The sequence below is a fragment of the Coturnix japonica genome, chromosome 8 (genome assembly GCF_054131305.1).
Source record: "Coturnix japonica strain WE chromosome 8, WE-NBRP24, whole genome shotgun sequence".
Classification (NCBI taxonomy): Eukaryota; Metazoa; Chordata; class Aves; order Galliformes; family Phasianidae; genus Coturnix; species Coturnix japonica.
Window position 1 is genome coordinate 15161528 of NC_140670.1, and position 27455 is coordinate 15188982.

A 27455-nucleotide genomic window follows, 5' to 3' on the forward strand; every position below is an offset into this window, starting at 1 on the left:
GCATCACTGGTTCTCTCTTTGGAATCTTATATAACTGGAATATGCCTGGTATTAAAGCTTTATTAAATAATGAATTTACTATTTGTGAGATGAGTCATTGATCTATATATGGAAAATGGGGTCATTAAAGGAACACTTTGCAATAGCTGTGAAAATGATTGTTGTAATGCAAGAGACTACAATTACAGCTAAGATCTCATGTATGAACATAACAGTTATGCCTCAGAAAGCATAAGATGCGGCTTACAGATAACATTGCCTATAAGGATCACTGAGGATAATCAGCCTGCCCTCCTGCATTTTGCCAATTGCAGCTATAGATTCTTATTCCCTTTGCAATAATCCACAGGAGAAAAAGTTTTCTTTCTCACCCTTTGCTCTTTCTGCCATTACCAGACTGTCTAGAGATATCTCACATGCAACATAAATTCACAGATAAATGAAAGGAGAAGAATCAACACAAAAGGAACTGAAAAGGGGATGATGTCCTTCATTTCTCAGAGAAAGCAACTGTTACGCTGCTGGCTCTTCTTTTGAAGTTGAGACCACATTTGGACATCTCCACAGCTACAGTGGGGAAAAAAAAGAAAGTAATAAACTGTGTTTTGTGGGTAATATGTTTGATTGTGCATTTACAGTACATAGCAGTGTTTAAGTCAGTTTGTTTTGAGGGACTATGACCCTAACTAGCAATGTTACAGACTTGAAAGCCTTCTAAAAATTCTGAAAAAGAGCTATAAATTCCCTAGCTCAGTTTTGTTTCGGTCTGCCAAGAAATACATAAGCAAAATTTCTACATATGGTGCTCCTTCTCTATCAATCTGCAGTGTTAGCAATCAAAAAATGATAATCAATGGAAAGGGAAAAAAAAAAAGATGGTTACTGTAGCTGACTCTCAACGTGCCTTTGCTGTAGAAGCCAGTTTCTGTAGGTGTTGTTGAGAGCGCAGTCAGCTGCCTGGTATGCAGAAGGTCAGTGCTGGGGAAAAAAAGGATGTCTATCTTTTCACATCAAGACCAATAGACACTATTCTGCAAAGCATGTAATCAGATCTTGGTGAGTTGAAATAATTCAGCCACTTAGAGCAACCTTGTTGTGCTGCGTTTACAAGCTTTGTGCATCTTCAGGAGAGGAAACTTTCTGCATGCCACGAAACCCACAACTTCACATATAACTGGCCATAGCAACGTTTGCACTGTAGGTGTCTCTCAACACTTCAGTCTTTCAAAATATAAAGATGAGGTACATTAACGCTTAAATATAGGAATAACAGATGAATCTGAGGTGCAATTACTACACTATACAACATCTAACAGACAGTAAAATATTCTGCCTGTTCCTGCACAGATATTCCTCAGAACAGTAATACAACTTCAGAGTTAGAGATGTGAGGATTTTTATTTAGAAATGTAATTAATGTTCTGTCCCATCAGAAGTCTAGGAAGCCAATGTGAAGGCTATATGATGTGTGATTTTCTCTTACAAAAAGCACTGTCACCATGACCACACACTCCATTTAAGAAAAAATACTTTGAGTTTTGTACACAAAAGTGCAGGTGAGGGTCAGTGCATTTTACACTATGTAAAGTTTAACTGGCCTCCTTTGTGCTTTTGGAGGAGACACTAATAAAAATACCACGCAAGATGCAATGACTCAGAATTACATGGGTTGCTGTACCTGGCTCTCCCTTTTCAGTTTCAGTAGGAAGCAAGAGAGAAAGTACTTTGTCTTAAACCTAACTGACAAAGTCAGGTCTACTGGTTGGCTGTTAAAATAATGTGGATTCTCATCATTTTTTTTAACCTGCAGATGTCATAGACCATATCCATCCAGGAAGCTCTTTGAATTGGACTCCTCCTCCTTTAGGAGATTTAGGGATCCTAGATTACATCAGCTGCTTCTATTTTTGGCTTTCTTCTCTGAGTATGTGGCCAGACTGTGACAGGTACTGACAGCTGTTCTACGAGCTGACTCAGAGGCTGCTCTCTGTTTTAGGCAGATCTCCATTTTCAGCCATGTACCTGCAAAATGCTGTGACAAATTCCTGTATATTTGCTTTCCAAAGCTTTAATGCAGTTCCTTAAGTAACCTCACATCTTCTCTGGGTAAGAAAAATAGATTTGTGTAATTCTATCATGACCACTGCTCTCTCAATTGATGTTTAATCTAGCAAGTTATATTTATTGAGAATAAACAGTATGAATTTAATGAATAAAAGCATGCACTGCATTTCATCTGGCATCACAAGGACTCTCCTGCTTGAATAGAGCAGAGCCACCCAATGCAAACGGTGCATCCCCTCTGCCTACCTACACCACACGGAAGCAAAGTTTCATCAGCCCAAATAGAAGAGATAGGCCCCTGTAATCGCAAAGACAAGGCATGTTATGACAATAAAGATTTCTCAAGTCTTAATCAACCCAGCTTTGGTTTAAATATTTGGAGTGTTTAAAGGGTTTCTCTTAGATCTTAAAAGTTGTGCTGAATCACAGAAGCTCCCTATCCTTAGTCTACCTAGAGATAGTGAAATAGTCAACCTCAAGAAAAAGCTTTTCTCTGGTGCGCTTGGTTCCACAAACACAAAATGTACAGTCATCTGAATAGTTCACTTGCCCTCTCTTAACAGGTCTGCATCCCACAATCAGAGGTTATAATCCTACTTTCTTTCTAGCAAGCCTGTACATGCAGGAGGGGAGTGGGAAAAGAGTAAAGAAATAGCACATTTTCTTCTTTGCATACAGCTCAGTTTTAAACAAAGCAGATTAATTAAACTGCAAAGAAGCAGCTTGGTGTTTTGGGTTGTTTTTTGTCGTTGTTCCAAGAGGATTTTGTTCTATTTTTGAGAAGGAAATAAAGAAATGTAAACTTTTTAATGGGTTTCAGCCAAGTTCTCCAGTTACATTTCCACCACCAATCTCTCCCACAGTCTTTACCTTCACAGTGAGGAGGGTCCACTGCCCAGGCTAGAATGTCACACAACTGTGACAGCAACTCTCTGCATGATCTCTTCTAATGGAAATACCTGACAGCCCCCGCACTGCTGGATCCCGAGCCATGGGCTGATGTGGCCATGAGATGTTGGCATGTTAACAAACACTTCACAGTAGGATTCACTGAATGCATATTTAATTCCTGTCGGTGTGTTTCTCCTGTTGGGCAACAAGTCAACGTGAATACAGCACTGGGTTACAGCTCTTTCCTGCTTGGCCCTTTGACCTAAAGCTGCCCTGATGTCCGTGTGAAGGCCTGCAAAGATACAAACAGGAGAAACAAGGCCTTTTCTTTGGCTGACATCAGAGTAGCACCACATCTCTTTTGGTAATCATGTGCTTTGGAGCTTACTTAATGAGACAGTGCCTAAGGCCACTAAAATACCCATAACTGTGCTTTGCCCACTGATATGTGCACAGTAAACACTCCTGCAAAACCTCAGCCATGAGCTCTCAAGCTTCACACAAGCAGAAGCAGAAACGTGTAAGTGTAGAAAACCTCAAAGTCAAACATGAAGCAAGGGAGGTGTTAACCACAAACAGCTCTCTCTTCAGCGAGTGCACAGTGGTTCTCAACAGGAGGCTGGAGACAGCATGCACAAGAAATTATATGCTATAATATTTCATGTCTGCAGCCATCACCACATCAAACCCCAGCCTAACCCTAACAACTTGAGAAAGGCACTGGAGCAGTCAGTGAGTTGCTTTTCTAAACAGACCTTTTATATAGCAATACAATTTCAGCTTTGGAGGGGAGGGTGGGAAAGGGGAGGAGAAGAACAGTGTTCTCACGTCAGTTTCTCAATCAGATTGTGTTTCATTTCTCTCGCTTTTGCTTATCCAAAATTTGGCTTTGTTCTTTCATTTGGTGATAGATGAATCCTAGCGTCAAATGAGACAAAATCATGCTGAACAAGTCTGTTCAAAAGTAGCACATAAAGATCAATAATAGCAATGAATTAAGAAGCTGATATATCAAATCCTGCTCGTTTTGAGCATGAGTTCATCTGTAGATGCCCTCCACCTGTTCCAAGCAGCCACAAAATGTGGCATTTGAAGAGCTGTTGTGTTGTATTTTAATGGTAGCTAATAGGATCACTGGCTTTGCAACATTCTTTCACACATTAAAGCTCCTCTAGAAATAACATTAATACAAAAATTTAATTAGCATAATTCAGCACTAAAAAAAAGAATCCTAAAACTTGCCCTTGGAACAGGTTCCTGTACCAAAAATAAAACAGAGCCCCACACAGTCACAGCACAATTAATTTATTAGCATATCTTGTGAGTCATTGGTTTTGATCCAGGAGACGTGACAGTTTTGGCTCTAGACTGATTTCAGAGCTACTCAGGCCCTTGTTAGTAGAAAGAGGTTTTAATAGGACTGAGTGGGCTGAATGAATGTTCCTTCTTGATGTGGGGAATTAAATATTTTCTTGACTAAGTAAAAACATAGACCGAGCCATTGCTCCAGGTCACAGTGCCTCGTCCCACTGGGAGCAGTTCCAGGCTGGTTACCACCAGTGAGTGTTTTATTCCCATACCCACATTCTCGAGATGCAAGGAGCTCCCAGAAAAGCTATCAAGATGATGTTATGTATGGCACTGCTGTTCATCTACTAAAAACCTTCCCTCATATACATAAAAATGTGTCTTTAAGTGGCTGACGGATCACCACAGTTACTTTGGGAGTGAAGAGTCTTCAGAATATTGGCTTCAGAACATAAGGCAGACAGACATAAAGCAGACTCAGTTTTCCTATCCCTGAGACAGCAAATACCCATGTTCCTGGTTCCTAACCAATCTCTCCACTAATACCTTTGAGGAACTGATTTGTTATTCTCGGCTACAAAGGTACAAGGATTACAGGAGTAATCTGCCTGATTAATTACAGCACGGAACATAATTCTTATAAAACACCTGAAAAGCATTCAGCTACAGGAGAGGGGTAAATCTTTAATCCAGCTTCAACTGGCCAAAGCATGGGCTGGTGTCAATACAGGGCTGATGAGCGCTCCCATGCAGCCCCTACAGGGCAGGAAGGCACTAGGACTGGGTCAGCTTTTGTAGAGCACCAGGGTATTCTTGTAGGGAGAGGGCTAAGAGGAGCATGAACAGGTGCTCCTTAGACACTATTTAACAAATACTCCCCAGTCACAGTGGTACCGTCTCTCATTCAACCAATGTGTACCACACTGTTTCAGCAACTTGTCTCACAAAGTGCCCCCATGGATGCCAGTAACCGAACTGTCAGTCCCTGGAAGGGAAGCATGGGCATTAGCCTCATCCAGACAACAAATGCTGCTAGGGGCTTATCAGGTACTCCCTGCCCAGAGCCACGTTCTGCTCCACAGATATATACATACAGCAGCTGGCTGAGCTTGGAGGGGCTGCTGCACCTGCTAGAGACACTGGGTGAATTAACCTTGGTCGCTTTTCACCTTGCTGTAGATGGGCTGCCACTAAAACCACACTGTCAAGTTCAAAGGTAGTACATACACATAATACACAGATAGCACTGAACACCTACAGCATTGCCCACTACTGAAAATACTGAAAGTAATCAGCAGATGGCACATCTTCCCCTCACAAACTGTTTTCAGTTCTGGTTACCAAAGCTTAAAGACCCAGCAGAAAGAGAAGGCACGGAGAAACAGCTCGTATGTTATCAGGTACCTGGGCAGTTTGGACTGAAGAGAGACAGGGAAACCACAGTTTTCAAAAGACTGTTTGTAGCGTAATGGACAACAATATAAAGCAAGGCCTCTTATTTCCTCTCATAGTTGAGAACAGAAGGATAGATGGGATTCGGTAAAAACAAAAGGCAGTTCATTCAGGGTCTATAAGAAGTAAAATGTCCTGTGGAGAATGAAATTATATTAGTTCTCATTGTCAGAAAATACTGAGGCTGTAGAGCTTAGTGGGATTAAATAATAAACATTCATGTGAAAGAGGAAGGATGTTTACAATAAACAATGTGCTTGTTTTTTTTAAGTTCAGGACATAAACACTGATACTTCAGAAAAAAAAAATCATTAAAGTATAACATATAGAGTTTGAGCAACGCCTGGAGGAACAAGTTCCAGTACTTGAAAAGCGATGGTAACACAATTAATACAAATGGTCTGAGAACAAAATTTCCCAGAAAAAAAAAAAAAGAAAAAGGCTGTTAAAACTTGTTCAGTACAAATGCACTTGCACTGTCCTTTAAAATGTCTGCTGCTGGCCAACATCAGGTACAAAATGCAACTCTGGGGCAGCCGAGTGCTGGTCTTCTGATCAGGTGATTCCAGTAAGCCCTGGTGGCAAAGCATGTGAGTTTGGTTTGGGCCGCAAAGAGAAACAGTGATGTTCTGAAACAGGTTAGGACAACTCAGAAGCATGTTTGCAAGTTTGCTTAGCACAAATAAGGTGTAAAACTAGGTGAGATACTTCCTCCCTTCCTCCTGGCTCATGCAGGACTCACAGAATGTTAACTGCAGTAATTCTCACAGCTTTCATGGTGACAAAATCCAGGGGAAATATTTTCATTTGGAACATGGGAATCACAGAATACAGTGCCAGGTCTGTGTCTCACTTATGTCGCATAGGCATTTTTTCTAACACTTGAATGGCAACAAGTTAAGTAGGCTTAAGGAAAAACCTTCAATCCTTTCTATATTTTTAAGCCTGCTGGTGTTACGAGTATAAGCTAGAAGTTCAAACCAGGTTAAACGAGAGGTGTGACAGCACCGTGTTTGAGCTGCTGTAGCATTCAGGCTCGGGGGAGGCTGAAAGTAAAAGCCAAATCCTTCCCCATTTCCCAGACAGGTACAGCTACTGCCACTCAGGCCTATAACACAAGTGTCCTCAGATCTCCTCTCATTTTAATTCCTAACAGAGAACCAGCAGTCTGCAGCTTGTGCCTTAGGTACTGTACTCTCTGTCAACAGTCATAGGACAACACAGCCAGCATGGAGCCAAGCACAGCAATACAAGGACCAAGCCTAGCTCTTCAAACAGAGTTATCAGCACAAACACACTGCAGATATTTGGCCCTCAAGAAAGAGCACTAACAGATCAGATCTGCCTCAAAGGGCAATTTGCAGGTGTTCTGACATTACATGTTTCAAAGATTCCTTTAATTCTTTTTAAAAATAAAGTTTCCATGTATGATTTTCAAAGTCCATTAAAGCACTTGTAAGCCAACTGCACAGTAATCACAGGAGAGGGTAAATTAACTGTTTAGTTTAGCATTCACACCCAAAAATCAGACACCTACGCAGGTCAGCACTTTTAGACTAAGCTGCTTTGTAGAAGACAAATTAAAACTTCTGGCAGTCACTGCTTCTTCAGCCCAAGGCAATTTCTAAGACACTATTATCACTTGTCCTATCGCATGACATAGCCAATCCACAGGCTGTGCTGTCTTCCATTCTTGCCTTGATATTTCCCAGGTACCAAACAGCTCAGTGCCTTGAGTACAGACCTTGCAGGCAGCAGGCCAGTGTGTGACTGAGTGAACCCAAAACATGCACATTTGGCACAAGTTCCATGTGTCTCAGACTGTATTATTACTCCATGTTTGGATCATTGGTCATGCACTAAGGCTGCTCATGAACAGACCTGTCTTCTCTCTGGCTTGGCTGCATGTAGCTATAACACACCACTGTGAGCTGCACAACTGTTATTGCACTTAGCTCCTTTGTTTTTGTATTTTTCTCCCTACTCAAAAATAATCAGTTAGCCTAGAAAGTAATTAAGGCCTTGGAGGAGAAAATTACGTCCATTTGTTTGAAAGAGAGAAGGAATAAACTGAAGTGTTCAACACAACTTGTATTCTCTCAGTATTATTTCTATCCAGGTTGAGAAGGTCTGACCCTAAAACAGAAGTAGCTTGATGGCAATGAATGCAGACCCTAAAGTCAAGTGAACCTAATCCACTTGCACTGAGAGGAATGAAAAGAGAAACTGTAAAAAGGAGAGGAAGTGTTGTCCAAAGGCTGCACATACTCCAGGAATGTAAGAAACTGGTTTGTACCTCAAGAAAACTACTCACTCTAGTATTTGATCGGTGTCCGTACTCCAGAGTATTTCCATGCTACATGGGAGAACTATGAACACAGAGATATTAAAGACTAAGATCACAAAGGACAGTTAATAACAATGATGAATAAAATATCAAGATGAATTCCCTGCAGTGCTGTTAAACTGTGAATCAACACCTGAATGTTTAACACTACATTTGGATTTAAAGAAAAGTAATGGTGTCTATTCCAGTCACATTGAAGTCACATTTTTAAGTCATTTAAAGTAATCATGAGAGCAAGAAAGCTATCATCTCTTAAAAATGAAGATTTACTCTCACACAAACAACTGATTCCAGGAGATGCTGCTTTATGGAGAAACAAAAAACAAACCACAGAAGAACCACTATATTGAGAAAGCAGCAATAAAGCCGTAGCATCTGACAACCAGAACTGTGTGGCACAAGGATTACAGCTGGAGGGACAAGCACCTCTTAGCAGGGACAGACGTTTTTAGAATCTAATATTCAGAAAAGGTTCCTCCCAGAGACATAACGGGGGGAAAAAAAGGCCAATTGTTAGCCTGCTGCTCAGCTCAGGTCAAATATTCTCATTTATGGAATCCAGAGAGACGTGTTATGAAAAAATATGCCAGAGTTTGGCGCCAGCTTCCAAGCATCTCACCTCTCTTTGCAGTGTTTTTCAAGTGCATAAACATAGTAAACTGGTGAACAGATTTACAGAGACAGGCATATTTTCATTTCTACCATTTCTGTGTGTTGAGCTGAAGGAATAAGCACTGATTGCATTACAGGACTCAGATAGTCAGAACAACACAGGCTAATTCATCCTACCAGTGTGCACTCGCTTTGTCTGCTCAGAGATTAAGAACTAAAGTGAGACCAAAGAACCAATCATTGCTGTTTTTCTCCCAGTTCTATGTTAAATTATTTTTCCAGTGTCCAAATGACAACGTACATTTCCACCAGTCACAGGCCAGAAGCCACAGCCTTCAGCTGCTGCAGGGAGAAGGACAATACACTGAAGTTCCTGGGGCTCAGACATTTTCATTTTAGCTTGGTCACTTTCTTGATCCAGGGTATGTATCTGCTGACCTTTGTGTACACACCAGGGGAATCCTTCCGACCACAACCATAACCCCAGGAAGTGATTCCCAAAATGATCCAGCGTCCATTTGACTTCTGACACATGAGGGGCCCTCCGCTGTCACCCTGGCAGCTGTCCACTCGTTTATCTTCAGACAGGTTCCCAGCACAGATCATGCGGTTCGTGAACTTCTGCCCATAACGAACCTCACAGTCTTCCCGTGGCAGAAGAGGCACCACCCCCTGCAGTAGTGTTCTTGAATAAGACTTCCCTGGAACAAAACAGACCAGCTAAACCAATTCACATACAGACAACAGCAGCAACCTGGAGTAACAGTTCTCTGCACAGAAACAGATACTTGTACATTTCACATCAAGATTATGGCGCAGAATTAGGCCAAACTCAGCATCTCTGAACAACCAGAACTTCAGAGAACAGTACTGCAAAACCAGACCACAAAAAAAGAGCTGTAAGATCAAAGAAGCAGGGAAGAGGTTGGAGGAAAGGGTTAGATCAAAGGATGAGTCTCACTCCTGGTTCTGCCAACGAGTAACTTGAACTTTGTTCAGCTTATTTCACCTCTTTGAGCCTTCATTTCTTTGTCTCCTAAATGACAGTTTTTTCACAAAGTAATAAATGCAGAAACATCTGTGAAATGCTCAGTCCTCAGAGAAGTTTTGGAACATGTTTCAGAAGCATCCAAATATTATTCAAAGAGAACTTACTTCATCTTTGGCCAGACTTATCTCTATTTGCTCAAATCTTGGTTACTACAGCCTCAATCAGAATTTAAGGTTCGTGTGTTAGAGTGCAAACTTCTGGTGCTCAAGATTTAAAGTAATTTACAGACTCAGGGTAAGTTCACAAGGTGGTCGTTAGCTCATTTGGAAAGATGAGTTTGGTGTGTGGGAGAGATTCTAGCCATTAAGTTCCAGTACAGCTTCATGGAGTTACATGGCTAAACTGCTCTTTGATCCTCTGCAGACACCCCAAAGTGACATGTGCACCTGGTATAACAGACTTCAAAGGCAAATCTATATTTTCAATCAAACACTCGAGTAACAGCTAGAAACAGCTGGAAAGGATGATTAAGTCCAAAAACAACAGAAAAGCTCCTGGGGCTATTTGTGTTTTGGCAGCAAGTCTTTCTGAACATATGGATTTTCTCCAGTCACAGCAGCCCAGAAAGGCCTCCTTTCCTTAAGCCCCACTTTGCATCTACAAACCCCAAATGAGGAAGGAGTGCACAACTGGTCACAACATCTTACTTACAGTTTAGGTCTCTCTGCAGACTAATGCATCCGTGTCAGAACACCACCAAGCCCAGGATTTTAAAACACTTCCTTGATAGTGTTTATGATTTAGTCATTTATACTTTCTAGAATATTCCCTGCTCCCTTTAACCTAGAAGTTTCAGAGCTATGTTGTGCAAACGGGGTTGTCTCAAAGCTCATGCAGAAACCAGTGTCAGAGCCCAGCTGTCCTTGGAGCAGTATGGAGATTCACCACAGTGGCCAGACCTCCAAGAAGGGTCACCTACTGTACGGGAAGAGCACTTTGTCTCAGGTCACTCCCCAGGCACATGCTCTTTACAAGTAAGGTTTGTGAGGAAGACTCCTTCCACTTCTGAGCCCTCACTTTACTAGTGTGATAGCATCAAGAAGGCAGGAGACCACAGAAACATGGGGGACCTCCCTGAACAATATACAGATTTTGTGCACCAGCTCTGCACGGGTCATTGCCTGAGGGCTCTGCTGTGGGCAAACATGCATGCAGAAAGGGGAGAGAAGGAGAGAACTGTGATCAGCTGGCAGCACTCCTCTCCCTCAGAGTTTCAAAAGATTGCTGTGGCAACTTCCATCATGGACAGGCTTCAAGACAACCTCAATATCAGAAGAAAACAGTGGCACAAAAATTTCTTTATTTCCTGATCCTTAATACCATGCACTTGGCACAACTAATAGGAGCATTAAAAACATGTCCATGAATTGAGCAGACATAAAATAATGATGCAAACAGATTCCTCAGTTCAGACTCCCCCCATCCCTATCTTGCTCCTCAGAGCTGTGTCACTTACCTGTGTCTCCCCAGCCAGAGATGATGCAGGCTTGCCTGTTTATGTCAGACTTCTCTTTCCCATCAGGAAGGCAGATAGGCAGAACGTGGCTATTGAAGGAGAGACAGTGCCCCTCTCTGCCTCGCATTCGGACCAGGGCAATGTCATTATCATTGCTGCCAGCCCAGTAGTTCCTGTGGAGGACAATCCGCTCCACAGGCAGCTCTCTCTCAAACTCATCCTTCACACCTGTGTGGTAGTCACCCACCCGCAGCAGGTAGCGTCGCACATCAACACCAAACCTAGAGAAAAGGGCATGCAATACCTTGATATTTCTATGAAGGGAGAATTAGACTCATGCAAGTCTCAGCTGCTTTGAGACCGAACCACCTCCTCACAAACTTATAAAGAAGTGCCAGCCACAGGACTGTGGGATCTCTTCCCATAGATGTGATAATGCCAGCTGTTACAGGCACTATTTACCATACACAGGACTTCTTTCTATAAGAAGGGCTACAACAGTTGTAACAGGCTTATGGCTTTCTCTTTTCAGATTTCCTTAAAGTACTGTGAGTTGACTCCATGATTAATAGCAAAATGCTGATTCCCTTTAAGGTGTAAAACCTCTAAGTTAAGAGGGCAGGTACAAGCAGGGAGGGATAAAGCAATCCTAAATTGAGTCATTCCCATAAGTGCTTCAAAATCACACACATCATAACCTGAAGGTCTCGGTTTAGAAACTTTGTTCATGTGCTTTCACTGGGCTCGGAGAACAACCTCATATGAGGTTATCTTCTTTGCCTTTGAGAATCCCCTAGAGCTCCCCACTTACAAACACACCTTTTGAAGCAGTGGGCTGCAGTCACTACCCAGCAACTGCTGATCAGTGTTGCCCCACACAGCAGACGGGTATCTCTCTGGAAACCCTTCAACCGTAGTGAGGCCTGCCATGGCCAACCACCTCTGAAGAAGAAAGAGAAGAACAGTGAGCATCACATGCACAGGAACTGTTTGCTTTTCCTGTTCACTCTGCCCTGTCTGAGCTCAGCTGGCAAGCATTCTCCCCTAGACAGACAATTGGTTCAAATGAAATTAGGAAAGCTGGAACCTGTTCTGGCTTCTTCAGCAATTACCTGAGAGATTTGTTTCCACCTATGATCCTTTTCTTGCGACGGTGAAGCAGGCGCATGCCACACACACTGGACTCTGGACCTGCATAGCAAAGTTTGCACAGTTGGATTGATACCTTCAGCTTAAGTATCAACAACTGCTGTCACAGAGCCAAGATATCACTCCTGTCCACTGAGAGCATTAATTCTCCCAGCAGTTGACTGCATTGTGTTGTACAAAGGAATTTATATAAGATTTGTCCCCAGTGGTTTCCTCAGTTTTAGTGGAGGTGCTTACCTCCAGAATTCGCAGTCCTGTGGCAAGAATTGGACCTCTACAGCTATTTCCTCAGTGCTCCAAAACCCAAAGTTTGCTTATAGTTACTGCTCTAAGAAAGCATATAATGATATGACTCAAGGGAAGTTCTGCAGGCTCAAAGACCTGTCATGGTTAGAGCTCCTCCAACTAGTCTAGACTAGAAGAGACAGTGAAAACAAAGGAAGAGTAACTAGGAGCTGCAAGAGAGAACATGCTTATCTTGTAGTTAAAGTTTCAACCAAAAAAAAGATAAAAACTATAACGAAAAAGCACGCAGAAACCCTAGACCTTGTGCCCCAGATTCCTGTGTAGAAGAAAGGGCACATCACCTGCTCTCCTGATATCTTGGACCTTCTCTTCCACATAGTCACAAATCACACCAGCATCTTCACTGTGCCAGCAGCTGTGAATCCCAGTGTCAGGCCTGACACACTGCCCCAGGGCGTGCTCTGTGCCTCTACACTCTACACTGTCCAGATGGATGGGCCCTTGGCCTTCACCAAAATAAGCCATTGCCCTGGCTTTTGCTGCACCACTGCAATGAGAAAGAGAGCGGCTAATGTGAAATAAGCAAGACGCAGGTGAAACTGCTGCACCAGCATGTTTTAAAGAGAAGTTACAAGAGAAATGAATCTCCCAGAAACAGGTTCAGAAATAAGTATTTCTCCTGAGAGTGATTTCTATTTGTAAGATGCATGTGTCAGTTAGCTTACCTGAACCCCAGTTGCCTGCAAACTACTGTAGCATCTCTGTCTGTCCAGCCATCATCACAGACGCTGCCCCATTGTCCATTCAGGAATACTTCAACTCGTCCCTCCTTGGTGCTTTCTCCATCCACCAGCCGCACAGGAGGTCCTGCAGGAAAAGAAAACAGGAGCTGCTGCAAAGATACCAAAGAGAACGAGGTGCCCAGACCTTAGTTTTTATAGAAACTAAGGAAATGAGGAGGAGATGAGAAGGCAAAGAGTGGTGGCCTATACGACAACCATGTCCCTCATTTCAACTCATGGCAAAATTGGTGCACATTAATTTATTAAATACACACTGGAAAACATTAGATCATATTTCTGAAAGCTAAGAGGAGAATGAGAACAGAAAGAAAGTTATTAACTGCTGAGCCAAGAGCAGACAAGCTTAAACATGCCTTGGAAAGAAATCCATTAAATTAGAAAAACTATTACATTATTCTAAGCAAGAAGAGTGTTCAACGTCCAGGAAAAACAACAAAAAAAAAATTGGATGGTATATATTCCAATTTAAAAAAAATAAAAATAAAAAATGGATGACAAATTGGAAAGTTTCCTGCAGTAGAGAAAACAGAGTGTGAGTCCTCATATAAACAAAGAGACTATCAACATAGTTCTCTTCAATTGCCATCTCTCTACTGGTCTGTCTATACATCCTGAAGAACCACAGCTCTATGGCTCTGCCCCAAAGCAGCTGGGGCTTATTCCTACGAATCCTTCTCAAAAAGCAGTTCTCACTGAGGCAGCACAGGGAAAGCTCCCACATCTGCCAGAGTTTCCAAAGGATCAGACCAGAAAGTGATGTTTTCCCTCTGTCCAGAGCAAGGCACAAGTCAAGTTACCCAGGCTGCCAGTGACCGTGTTGCTCTCAGGGGAACAGTGGACTCCCACATCCTCAGCGTGTGAGCAGTCGTGCTGCCCCCAGTTACTATGGGGACAGTCCAGGAGGGAGAGCTCTGTGCCCACACAAGCCACATCATCCAGCAAGATAAAGCCTTGGCCAGCAGCATAGTCCGCTTCAGAGGCCAGGGTAGCAGGACCACTAGAGGAAAGAAACAGAACATAACATCAAAGTCATTGTAACTCACTAATCACACAGAGCATCCCAAACTCAAACCCAAAGGAAAACTCACCAGGAGACATCCACTGTGACACTGGTGGTCTCTCAACCTAAGTTATTCAGTGATATACAAGACAGCAGCCAATCAGCTTGCACACCTCATCAACTTCATCTTTCATAGAGACCATTAAGAAATCCCTACTACTACTCTCTTTTGTCCTAATGGTCTTCCTTCAAGTACCAAAGCAGGTCATACAGTTCAGCAGCAGTGCTGACAGCTGACACTGTTTAGCAGGTGATAAAGCTTAGCTGACAGTGCAGGCAGGATGGTAATGCTGAACTGATACAGCTGGAAATTTAAGAAATAATAAGAAAAAAGTCTAACTTCGGTGAGAGGTTCATTAAACAGTATTAATCCTGATCAAAATAGGCCAAAGCAAGAAATAATTAAGGTAGGTGTATATATATATTTTTCCTGGGAAAGGATGTGGACACCTATTATTCTTTCCCAAATGAAACTGCGTAATGGTAATAACAAAGACAGTGCTGAAGGAAGTAACATCCAGCCTATCCCAATAAAAGGGACACAGAATCTAAACCTTGACATTAGGAAGCACAGAGACTATAAACACTCTCAGTCCTACCTGAAGCCCAGCTGCCTGCAGACCACCTGGGCACTGAGATCTGTCCAGCCATCATCACATACTGTGCCCCAGTCTCCATTGTAATAAACTTCTACCCTGCCTTCGCTGGGGCTGCGACCACCAGTCAGCCTTACAGTGCCCTCTGCAAGGGGTAGGAGAAGGAAAGATCAGCACTCAGAAAGGGAGAGAATAAACAGCCTAAGCCCCACTGCTGAAGAATCTCTACAGACCATGACAGGAAGAAACCAAAGACAGTTACCTAAGGATACTCAAAAAACAAACACACCTCAGCCTTTCCATGCCACCTGTGGAATGCAATGAGAACACCACCTTGTCTGTCTCTGATTCATTTCTACCTATGTAATAGAGGAGTAAGGCTGCACCTGACTGGCACAGAACTCTAAGTACGTACCTGTAAAAGGGTCACAGGAGACACCAGCATCTTCAATATGGTCACAGTTTTGTTGCCCCCAGTCACTCTTCTTGCATTGGTCAAGTGAGAGTTCATTGCCTGAGCACTCCACTTCATCTAGCAGGATGGGGCCAGATCCCTGCCCATAGTGAGCCCATGACAAGGCTTTTGGGTTCCCACTGCAACAGATACATGAAAATTCAGTAAGGAAGGTCACAGTCTGGTGCTCTTGGATTCTGCGTTTCCCAGAGTCTCTCCTACACTAGTCCTTCCATAGCTGATCTGTATTTCTTACACAGTGGTGTTGTCAACTGATAACCAATATATCTCACTGGAAAGCTCTTCAGTATGATTTGAGGACAATGATGTCTTAATCTCAGTGAAAGGCAAAACTCCCAAAGTAGGAAGGATCTCAAACTTGACTCAGCTATTTTGAGCAATTATGCTGATTTGATTTCGTATACAACAGTTCCTTGCATTAAGTGCCAGACAGTATAGAGAATTAGGTGCTCCATTGCTTTTCCTGAATGAAGAGGATACAGACAGCCAGAGAAACTGAAGGTGTTTAAATTTAAACAAATAAATGACTGCAATTCACCTGTAGAAGTCACCATGACAAGTTAACACTGCAGCCATGAATATGTGTATTACAAGGATGTAAAAATAATGAACAGGGATAAACATAAACAAACATTGGATAGGGTTATACCAACTCTTTCAAATAGCATAACCTATAAAGCTGACTTACTTAAGTACAAAATCCCATGATAGGATGTTAAATCTGGAATTATCTTCCCCAAGATTTTCTTACCCTGCCCATAGAAAGGAATGGTGCTATATAGTGAAGGTACATGCTCTCACATTCTTTATTCAGACTACTTCTATTACCACTCCATGATGAACAGTATGGAAAGTACCTGAGTCCCAGCTGCCTACAAACTACTTCAGCATCACGGTCGTCCCATTGGTCATCACAGATGGTTCCCCACTTGCCATCATGGTAAACCTCCACGCGCCCTTCAAAGCTCTCCTTTCCCCCAACTAAACGCAATGGAGCACCTACACCTGTGTTTCAAAAAATGAGAAAGAACAAAACAGAGCAAGATGGAGACAAAGCGCACCCAGCAGTTAAGGGCATAGAACTGTTCACCAGCCAGAGCCACTGCTGGGACTCTCTTATTCCATTCTACCACTTCCTCCCCTCCAAACCCTCTAGAAACATCCATGACTGAAAGCCACAGCAGGAGGTGCCACTAGTCCAGGGACAGCTCTTTAAATGGCTGCTATAATGACCAGGACAGGTCATTATTTTGCCTGTGAACAAAAACCTGTTTTGAATGAAAAGGGATGTGGTCATAAGCAACTGCCATCTTTCAGTGATTTTAGAAGTATGCCCACTTAGTACTTGGGTTGGGAAAAAATACTTTATTTTCCACTGGAAGGAAAGTAATCACCTTCACAGCAGGTGAAAGAAGAATATGCTCCAATGATTTACTCTCCACAGCATAATGATCTCAGATCTAATATCTTATCGGCAACACTAGATTTCAAGTAAATTAGGCACAAGAAAAAGGGAGTGAACCTCCCTTTGGAGATTTACCTTCTGGAGGGACACATGTCACCATGGCGCTTCCCTGGTTACATGTTCCTGACACAGCTTCCTGATAGCCACACTGCAAGAGGGTTTTCTCATCCCCATGGCAGTTTGCTGACTGCAGGTGCAGGGGAATAGGCCACAGTCCAGGATGATTCTTCTTTCCAGCTGTGCCAATCTCACTGTTATGGAGAATGCAACAGAACAACGTTGTTGTTGTTTTCCAGCCCAATTGTGGCAATTCACATCTTGTGAGCCCAGTTAATTGTGAGATCTTAAAGGGGTAGCCATTTCCATTCTAAGCAAACAAGCACATAGTACTTTCCCCCCACATAAAACATTCTATCTTCCCTGCAGCAGAGTTGATCTGGTCATAAGTGGTCCCCTCTCTGGAGAGCAATAAGCAAACCCATCAACAGACTGTAACATGGTCAGCACATCTAAATATCTGAATCAAATTCTTCCTTCTCCACGGTCCTAATCTCTTCTTCTTTGGAAGACTGAAGGTCCAAATGAGAGATTCCCTAAGAGGGTTCGTTCATAGTCACAACATATTCTAAAAGATCAGTACAGTAATACTAGAATGATAATATTAAAAATTGAATCATTCAACACAGCCTTGAACATCAAGCTTTAGAAACTACAGTTCTTGCAAATGCTGACTGGGGCTAGGCATAGCCACGGAAAGAAAACAGGTGCAAAGAACCCTACCAAGTGAGAAATCAGCCAACAGAACAAACTCCTCTCCCACAGCCTACATATTACTCCAGAAGGACAGTAATTAATGAGGCTCTCAGAGAACGTATGAGCACATAACACTTCAAGCCACAGTGAGGTTCCCACCTGAGACCCAGCTGCCTGCAGACAACACTGGCATCCCAGTCAGTCCAGAGGTCAGCACAGATGGTACCCCAGAGTCCACCAAAGTACAGCTCCACACTGCTATCTTCAGCCAACCGCACAGCACCTTCCAGCAAAAAAGAAGAAGAAGGACATTTCTGATCAGCAAGTCTTGGACTTTTGAGTGTAGCTGAGCTGAATTGGACCCAATTCCTCACATCCTGTTTTGTGGTGCTGTCACTGACTTTCATGAGTAGTGTAAGGGTGCGGCAGGCACACAGCACACCTAGGCTTGTTGTACCCTTCACTTTAAAGAAGCTATCTTTGAATGTGCTTACTGTTGAAGGAAGATATTTGTTGTCTCATTTATTATCCATTCTGTAAAACACAGTTAAAGTCAGCGAATAAAGACAAACAGAAAAGCATTGCACAAATCAGTGTACTGAGAGCTTCCTTGCATGCCTCAAAATAAGCAGCAGTCCTTTTGCTGGCACTGCAAGGAATTCTGAAGGAAGCTTAGGACCCACTTTGCAACAGACGACTTACAAATCTAATCACAGAAGATTTTTCTGTATTTGAGCTGCTACAATTACATGAGGAGAGCACTGATATGAAGACTTAAGGAGTTGGAGTGGGTTGTTTTCCACATAACTTAAACTGCTTTCAGAATTACCTAAGTTGAAAGAATTCCCTTGTATGAGAATAAAAGCATCTATAAAAGACATTATGGCTGCAGCAGCTTAAATCCACCCCCTAGTACGTACAGATGTTCTTCTCCCACACAGGCTAGCTTTTAGTTCTAATTCTTCAGACAAACTGGGACACTTCTTTCACAGGTTGTCCTAACTGCTATGTACAGGTCTGCATAGCATCACTTCTGGCCCTAACCCCTTAAGACAGAGTATCCCAGGCTCTGGCAAATAGGAAACAGTCTTACCTTGGTTACAGTCACAGTTAGCCCAGCTGATGGCCCCTGATGCAAGCCGGAAGAAGCACCAGGGTGTAGTTCCCCCATCTGGGTTTCTGCAGTGGTTGTGGTTCCCTAAGCCACGGTCTGGGTACTGCTGGACGTAATCAGGGAACTCCGCCCAGTTCAGGCACTCTGCCCCAGCCTCAGTGACAGACAACGAGCCATTGTAGTACCCAAGAGGTCCGATGCCACACCCACTGGACACTGGGCACAGAAAGAAAGCTGTTAGCTATACCGAAGGCATCACATATGGAGGATCAGACAACATCAGATATGAGCTCATCTCTTGAACCACCTTCTCTGTCTATAGTCTTGAGTCTCTTCATGAGACCCCATCTGGAATACTGCATCCAGTTCTGGGTCCGCCAACACAAGAAGGACAATGAGCGTGTCCAGAAGAAGGCCGCAAAGATGATCAGAAGGTTGGAACACCTGCCTTATAGGGACAGGCTGAGAGAGCTGGGGTTCTTTAGCCTGGAGAAGAGAAGGCACTGGGGGACACCCCACAGCAGCCTTTCAGTACATGAAGGGGGCCTGCAGGAAATCTGGGGAGGGACTTTTCATAAGTGATAAGACAAGGGGAAATGGCTTTAAACTGGAAGAGGGTAGACTTAAATTAGATATTGGGAAGGAATTCTTTACTGTGAGGGTGGTGACATACCAGAACAGGTTGCCCAGACAGGTTGTAGATGCCCCTCTTTGTAGGTAGTCGTGGCCAGGCTGGATGGGGCTTTGAGCAACCTGGTCTAGAGGGAGGTGTCCCTGCATATAGCAGGGGGGTTGGAACTTGATGGTCTTGAAAGTCCTTTCCAACCCAAACCATTCTACGATTCTATGATTATTTCCAGAGCAACTTAAGAAAAAACAACAAACAAATAAACAAACAAACCCTGAAGATACATAGCTTGGGTCTTTGAAATGTGTTAAATTGGACTCAAATACAAATAATTTGAACTGGTTCTCGTTGCCAGTAATTTCAGTAACATATGCCCTTACTCCGGGCTTGCTTTTGAGCCTGTCACAGACTTCTCCCCTTTTCTACCTCCTTTGGTACCTGAATATGATGCTCTTAAATTTGGTTCTAAGTTCTTCAAAAGATCAATTGCCTGCCTTAATTGACTGAGACAGAGAAGAGTTGAAAGCTGGGCATAATTTCATTGTGTAAATCAGAAAGATGTGAAATGGCATTGTCATTCATCGTATGTATGCCTTTATGCACATTAGCATATCACAAGGTGGAGCAAAGAAGCCAGTGTTCCAGGCCAGCGTCTACATAAAAGTCTCATGCAAAGAAATCCCAACATTTAATTCAATATTGTCTTAATAAAGAAAAAAAAAAAAAGAAAAAAACACCCAACCTCTCCAGTCATTACTCTGAAATAAGAAACAGGGAAACCAGAACAAGCTTCTGTGTGAGGGTGTGTTTTTTAAGAATGTATAAAATGGGTAAACTGAAAAATGGATAACAGTTATAGCTCCATTCACACACACACAAATAAATCAGAAAAATTCTTCTGCTACAAAGACATGTGGGACAAACAGCAGAGACAAACAACAGCTGAAGGTTAGCTACAAGGTACAAAAGTGACAGGCAATTACAGTTAGGTCAGTTAGACACCTGGAAGACACACTGTGCTCTTTGGATTACCTGTGAGCTTAAGAGGGGAGAACATGAGAATTCAGTACTTACTAGGTGGAGTGAGCATGCAAAAAAAGACTAGGGCAGAAATAGAGATGAAAGGAAAAGAACATGGGGGAGGAACAGAGAAGTGCAAGAGTATTGGACATGACGAAGAGAAAGCAGTTTGGCCACGTTGGTGAAGGAGATAAGCATTGAGGCATGCAGGATAAAAGAAATGATGGAAAGGAGGGAATAAAGCCAGATAGCAGTGGTTCATTGTACCTGTGGTCTCAGATCACCACTGCAGGAAAGAATCTGCCTGATGACTGAATTAATAACTTCTTGTTCTTACCTGCACTCTGCAAATGGTTTTGGCTGGGCTGGGATCCCAGGAGAGCCTGAGAAAAGAAACAGAGCGAAAGCAGAGATGATTATCCAATGAAATAAACACGGGCATGTTCTGAAAGCAGCTCGGCCTTTTGCTGCTTTAGGCAAACACACCCTGGTAACCAGCTTCTTCCCTGCTCTCTCCATTGCTCTTCTTCAAATCCAATCACAGCTCTGCCCACTGACAATAAAATGAATAATTGCTGGCCTGCAGAGATTTACCCTTGATCTAAGCACATAACAGGGCTCTGCTTGTTCTTTTCAAGGTTTCAGCCCCAATGCTCTCAGCAAATAAAATCTGATGCCAGAGTGAGATCTCTATGGAAAGAAAAGTTGGGGAAAAAATCACGTTATTAGTAAGGAAAAATAATGAATAACCACTCAGTCTCCTTCCGTGCAAAGAATAAGCAATCCACGACCACAGGAGCAAACACATCTATCTGATGGGATGGTGCCCCTAGGGTTCCATGTTAAAATAGTAATAAACATCCACGTACCAAGTGGGAAACAACTGAAGAAGAAAATCTAGCACGTTTTTTTGAGGATTTTGTTTTTAAATAAGTGAGAGCACAAGATTTTGTATGAGACTATTATCCAAATCATATGAAGTAGCTAAGAACAAAGAATATGAAATAAAGCCCTCATTATAGCATCTTGGCCATGCCCAAGATTACATTTCCTCTTGTAGGCAGTGTTTTTGGTGGTTATAACTTGACTTTGGTTGAGAGATAGGGATCTCCACTTCAACACATTGCATGGTATGCAGGCAGGTGCAAGACCTTCACAGACCCAGAGTACATGCTTCTGCTAGCTTTGTGCAGTTTGATTCATTTCTAAATACAGCCAGATATATATGAACAAAGAGTTTTAATTCACAGAGCAGAGGTGTGCATATGAAGAGAATCAGCTAAATAAATGGTTCTGTTTTTCTTCAAAACACAATGATTTTCCTTCTCTCAGTCTCAGCTCTCCCTGAAAGACTGTCAGAATTAAACTGAACCCTCTTCTGGAATAAATAGGGATAGTCCCCGTAGATGCCAGACAAGAATATGACACCTATTCATGGCTGATTTAATTTACAGATGAAGCTTATATATAATGGTCAACAGGTGTTCAGAGCTATGGCCAAGCTTCATCATCGTCCTCTGGAAGTCAGAATATGACACTGCATATTGAAGATGAATTCCTGACACAGTTCAGAAAGAGCAAATCAGAGCTCAGGTGCACATGCACAAGAGGATGCATAGATAAGACAGCAATTAACTGACAAAACCTCTTCAGCCAAAAATCCATCTGTCTGCATGTATCCAGCTGTTCTGAGACCACATAATGTTCTGTAAACCAAGAATGCTGAAGGACTCACGTGAGGATCTCAAAAGTGCTTTGCAAAGAGTGGAAAGTGAGCTTAGTAACACTTTGGTGACTGCCCAAGATAATACACAGGACAGGTGAGTCACAACCCAAATCCCTGACTTCTGTGTTCTACTGTGCACTTACACTTGTGAGCTAACATGAGATAGAGGGATGGACTGCTATAATAACTGACTGAACCTACTCCTCCTGGAGACTGACCATAAATGACAGAACTCCAGTTCAAGTAATATGCTTCCCTTCTATTGAAAAACTAGTTGATGCCAGTTCCTGTAGCAGATTCCAAAACCCTCCAACATTACAAGATTTTTGTGCCACAGATCATGCTGCAGTCGCTGCTCCAGCTCTACGAGCTATAAATCATCTGCCCATAACAGCAATAGGGATCACCAGTCCATTGGTGAAGAACAGAAACAAAGGATCTCTCATGCCTGGGTCACTGCAGTACTTGAGTAACATGGGAAACCTGAGCCAAAGCATCTGCAAGCCCTTGTGCATCCTTCTTTGTTTCCATTTATTAATGTCATATGCACAATGAAATAAATCCCTCCCCGAGCCCCCAGCCCTTCCCTGAGACCACAGCTGCTTGGATACTTCAGAAAACATATCAATAAGAACACAATCAACTCACAGTGAGGATATTAAAAATACATATATATAAAAATCGAGGTGACTTTTTACAAACAGATAGAATATTAATTTTTCTTACCTTCCTGCATCTGAGACACGATAACAGACTCGAGAGCTCTACCAACAGCCTAAGTATTCTGGGGATCCTCATCCTTCCTGTACAAAGTGGGCAGCAGCTTCAAGCTTCACAGTCTCATTCTGCTGCTGGGCTCAGCTGCTGCCTCCTCTTCTCCCTCTCCAGCTCGGTTTCCCGGAGGGCCGGGTGCTTGCCGCTTTGAGGGAGCGGGATGCTTCTTTCATTTCTGCGTGGGGAAAGGGATGGAAGGGATCAAAGTTCCCAGCAGCATCTTATAATCTCACTCCCCCCGTCCCCTCCCCACCTCTTCTCCGTGATTCTTCTCTTCAAAAAGGGAAAAAGAAGGGGATACAAGGAAGACCGTGCCCCAGAATCTCTCCTATCACCTTCAAAACCAGCAGGAGACAAGCGCAGACGGGCAGGGCGCAGCCCTCAGCTGCTCCCGCACCTCCGCTGTCCCCTCCCTTTTGCTCGCTGTCCCAGCCTCTCGCTTGGCTCTAGGTACGCATTTCTCCTGACCGCCAGCATCCGCCTCCCCGACACCGCCCGGCAGCCCGGCCAGCCGCTCTCTCCTGAAATTCCTTCTCTCCCCTTAAGCACAAAAGATGTAGCAGCAACAAGGATCTGGGGTTTCCTTCTGCAACAGCTCCAGCAGTAAAACTGGAAAAGGAAACAGCTTGTGCACGCACGCTCGCCAGAGATTATACTTGTTGGAAGGAATCTGGACTTTATCCTCCCACCGCTGCCTCCTTGATTAGCTGCTTGCAGCTTCCCGAGGTCAGACTCTCCTTAGATTTGAACTCAGGTAAACGGGGCCCAGAAAACTATGTTAAGGAGCTCTCCCAAGGAAAAATCAACTCTCAGGGGGAGCGTACCCACCTTTCAGCCCTGCACCTTGCTACCTGGCGTATTGCCTCCAGGGATCTTATCCACCCAGTGTCTCTTTGACCTTGGGGCTGTAACGTTTTCATTTGACTGGCTAGGGCAATTTCCAGAGTGGAGTTATTATTGTATTGCTATCAATTAATCCTGAAGTGTTCTGGTGGGCTGTTTTTGGCTTGTTGTTGTTGAGGCTAGTTCATTTTGAACTACTGCTCCTTCACAAAGAATACAATAAAAATATTAAACATTATTAATTAAAACTAAGGAGGGAACTTGAAATGGTTTAATTTTGGAAATTTCTCATGTTCCCTACACTGCTCTGCAGCTCAGTCTAATGGGCACTTACTACATTTACATTCTGATTATGGAGGGATTAACTCTTAGCGTCCTGCAGCACGAACTACGGTCACCTTAAGAAATGAGCTCATTTCTGGCCAAGCTTGCTGAGAAGCATTTTTAAAGAGACTTTCGGCATAAAAACAAGAAACAGGCTGATACGAATCCACTGCCTTGACAAAAAACCTTTCTTTTTTTCTTTTCTTTTCTCCCTTATTGCCCATCAGTCACTTCACATGACAGCTTTGCGTTGCCTCATCTTTAGTCACTCATCAAATGCAATGAAGTTCCACTACATCTGGATCCTTTAGAGGAGTCGCTAAGTGGTAGAAAGGAGAGGTTTGAGTGGATTTGTACCACATTGCATTCTGGACACGGTGGATTTGGCCAAGAATTACACTCATTTAATTAGAAGCAAATCTCCTATATCCCTGTAGCACACAAGGCAGATGATCAGGCCAAGCGGAGATAGAAATAGCTTAGAAGCTACAGCATTCTCTAACTCTCAGGTGGCACAGGCAAAAAGGAGCAAAACAAAAAGCAAAGATGGGAATGTGTTGGAATTTTCTAATCACTTCAGTGAAAACATAAGGAAAGAATGTACTGGAAACACTAAGAGAAAAATCACTAGCACTCCTGACTGAGGACTGGAGGGATGGTTGATGCAGTTTCCTAACTCCCAAGAAGCTCACCTATTCAACTCACCAGGACTGGAAAAGAAAAGCTCAATACAAACTCTATCTGACATGTACTAATAGGGTTTATAACCTCTAGCAAAAGTCCATACTGGATTTCTCTCACAGTAGCTTCCCCCTCTCTTAAGTCAAGGCTTTCCTACATGTTTTAAAGTGATTTACTGAAAAGGAAAACACAGTCCAGAGCATCAAAAGCAACAGAAGCCCAAGTTTGGGATTCAGATTCCTAATGGAAGTGAACATGTATTTGGTCTTTGCAACAGTCTCCTCTGTGTGAAGTCTGCAATTACTTCCTACTTGCTAAGAGCTCCCCCTGGTTTTCTGGCACACAGGAGGACATTTCCCTGATAGACTTCAGATTCAAGAAGAGCTCATACTACACACCTCTCTTCTTCCTTACCTATTTGCTCACATACTGCTGCAACTCGAAGATCAAGAGTTGCCTACACTGAAGGATTTTTGCTTTTTATCACAGTTTTACTGCTCATTATTCTGGCAGCAGTCCCTCTTGGACCGTCCTGGTTTAACAGTTTTCAAGATACCACAAGCTAAATTACCTTCGTCTGTGTGTTTCAGATTGACTAAGAATGAAATTACACCAATATAACTACAGTACTTGAAACACGTTTTAAGTTATCTCTAGATACATGACACACTTAGAACTTCCCTGTGTGTCCAAATTTGAAACAACTGTAATTATCTAAGTCCAGAATTTAACACATATCACCTCCTCACTCTGATATAAACGTAGTATAATACAATAACAACAGTCTACTATTCCCAACAGTCTCTCTGTTGTATTTTTTCCAGATTATTCTGTATAGACCCTTCTAAACTCAAAGTACTGTATTTTAAAATGAGCTTGTTTCTCAGGAATTAAACTGACTACTCCTGAACTGGCAGGACTACTATTCCTTTAAACAAAAACAAAAACCTCAAATAAAAACATCAACAAAAACCAGTTGCCATGTCTTTCAATTAAAAGGTGTATCTCCATCTCCCTAGGCTAAGAAGCAAGAAAGTAATTCTGCTTGTCATATTCTGAACAAGAACAGGTCCAAATCAATGCCAAGACTGACTTGGAGCCAAGAACTAGACCTTAGTGCTTTTGCTATTCTCATAGTTCCATCTCCTCAGCAGAGAATGCAGGACAATGTATCAGCTGGCAGCTCCTAATCTTTTAACTATAAGTCCTTCAGAGGGGGTTGTCCTTTGCTTTCTCATGTGACCATTATGATTTGAGTTTAGGGCAGTCCTTTGTGGAGCCAGGAGTTGGACTCAATGATCCTTATGGGTCCTCTCCCACTCAGGATATTCTGTAATACTGTGTTTTTATCAAGAAAGTCACCTAAACGCAGGTGCTGTAGGCCATCCTCTTGTTCATACACCTACTGAATGCTTGTTGGTAGCCTATAGAGATTGCTAATGTAGATCAGCTTTGCTTGCAGACTACTCATAACAAAAGCACAGTAAATATATTTTAAATCATCAACTCACTAAATTGCAGATTGGAAAAATGTTTACAAAAAGTACAAGAACAACTTCTATTCTGTCCCTCTAGGGGCATCAACTGCGCAGACCTTGAAGGACATCTACCAGAGAAACTAACAGGGAGCAAAGGGATGCTAAAATACCTGGGACAATCACAGCTGTTTTGCAAATCTAAATAAACAAAATCAGTAAAGCTCCCTCTGGCCATGGGCCTAGAAGCCATGGGGGATAAAAAGAAACAGTGTGGTATTAAACCATCTTTTTTAACTTCTTTGAATGTTAGTCAAAATGACTAACCAAAGGGATGACATGTAAGGTCTCTCTTTACATCTAAGTATTCACTAATAACATCTGAGAATTTCCTACCCTTAAGTAGAGATACTGAGGTCTGAAGTTCAGGATAATGTGGAAAAATCAGAGCTTCCTCCATAAAAGGTCTTCAGTGAAAGCCTGAGAATAAAGGTAGTTAACAGCAATCACAGAGTACTGGTAACATACTCAAACTATAAGGTGCACGAACGAGATCAAGGAATTCCAGCAGATTTGCTTAAATCCTGTAAATCCTGCTTAGGAGAGTAGAACATCCAGTCTGCTTTGTGTAATTCTTTCCCCATCATGCAATCACATACAGATCTCTGCAGCAATGTTCTTATACAGTGGGCTCAACACCAGGAGCAACAGAACCCAGCTTTCTTTTATGCCCCAACAAGCCCTGAACTCAGAAAGGATGTTGTTTCATATATATATATAAAATGGTCAACAGGTTTTCAGAGCTATATATAATTAATATATATATATATTAATATATATATATAAACTAGTAATGGAATGACTCCCCAGTATAAATTACATCATGGAACATGACACAAGCTTAATGTGAGATGAGGAAACTGCAGCAACTCAAATGGCCAAGGACAATCAGTACCACGAGGCCTTTCTGGTTACAGCATGGGATTACCAACCAAAAGAACTGCCAGAGTACATCTAAAAGAAACACTGTAAAACTTGAGTGTATCTGAAAAACATCCTCTTTCCTCCATTCCACCTCCAAATAAACACACTCCCTAAAATGGTCAGGAAAAACAATAACTGAACTCAGGAAGTTCTCCATG

General features: G+C 42.6%; 1 protein-coding gene across 3 annotated transcripts; it reads right to left on the reverse strand.

Annotated features, from left to right (window-relative positions):
• Positions 1–4244: 4244 nt before the first annotated feature.
• On the reverse strand, positions 4245–26847 carry LOC107315795 (neurotrypsin-like). Of its 3 annotated transcripts, none has more exons than XM_015866510.3 (16): positions 26710–26847; positions 22943–23165; positions 20828–20873; positions 18822–19058; positions 17888–18011; positions 17051–17226; positions 16368–16515; positions 15451–15629; positions 15039–15180; positions 14177–14376; positions 13302–13443; positions 12918–13123; positions 12294–12372; positions 12001–12123; positions 11182–11462; positions 4245–9375 (listed from the first exon to the last, which is right to left on the reverse strand). In XM_015866510.3, exons 2-16 carry the CDS (start codon positions 23012–23014, stop codon positions 9065–9067), a joined length of 2466 nt encoding a protein of 821 aa, XP_015721996.1. In that variant the 5' UTR covers positions 23015–23165; positions 26710–26847; the 3' UTR covers positions 4245–9064. The 3 variants fall into 3 exon arrangements, with proteins under 3 accessions (XP_015721996.1, XP_015721994.1, XP_015721995.1); XM_015866508.3 differs by lacking the exon at positions 26710–26847 and adding an exon at positions 23244–23598; XM_015866509.3 differs by lacking the exon at positions 26710–26847 and adding an exon at positions 23326–23464.
• Positions 26848–27455: the final 608 nt, after the last annotated feature.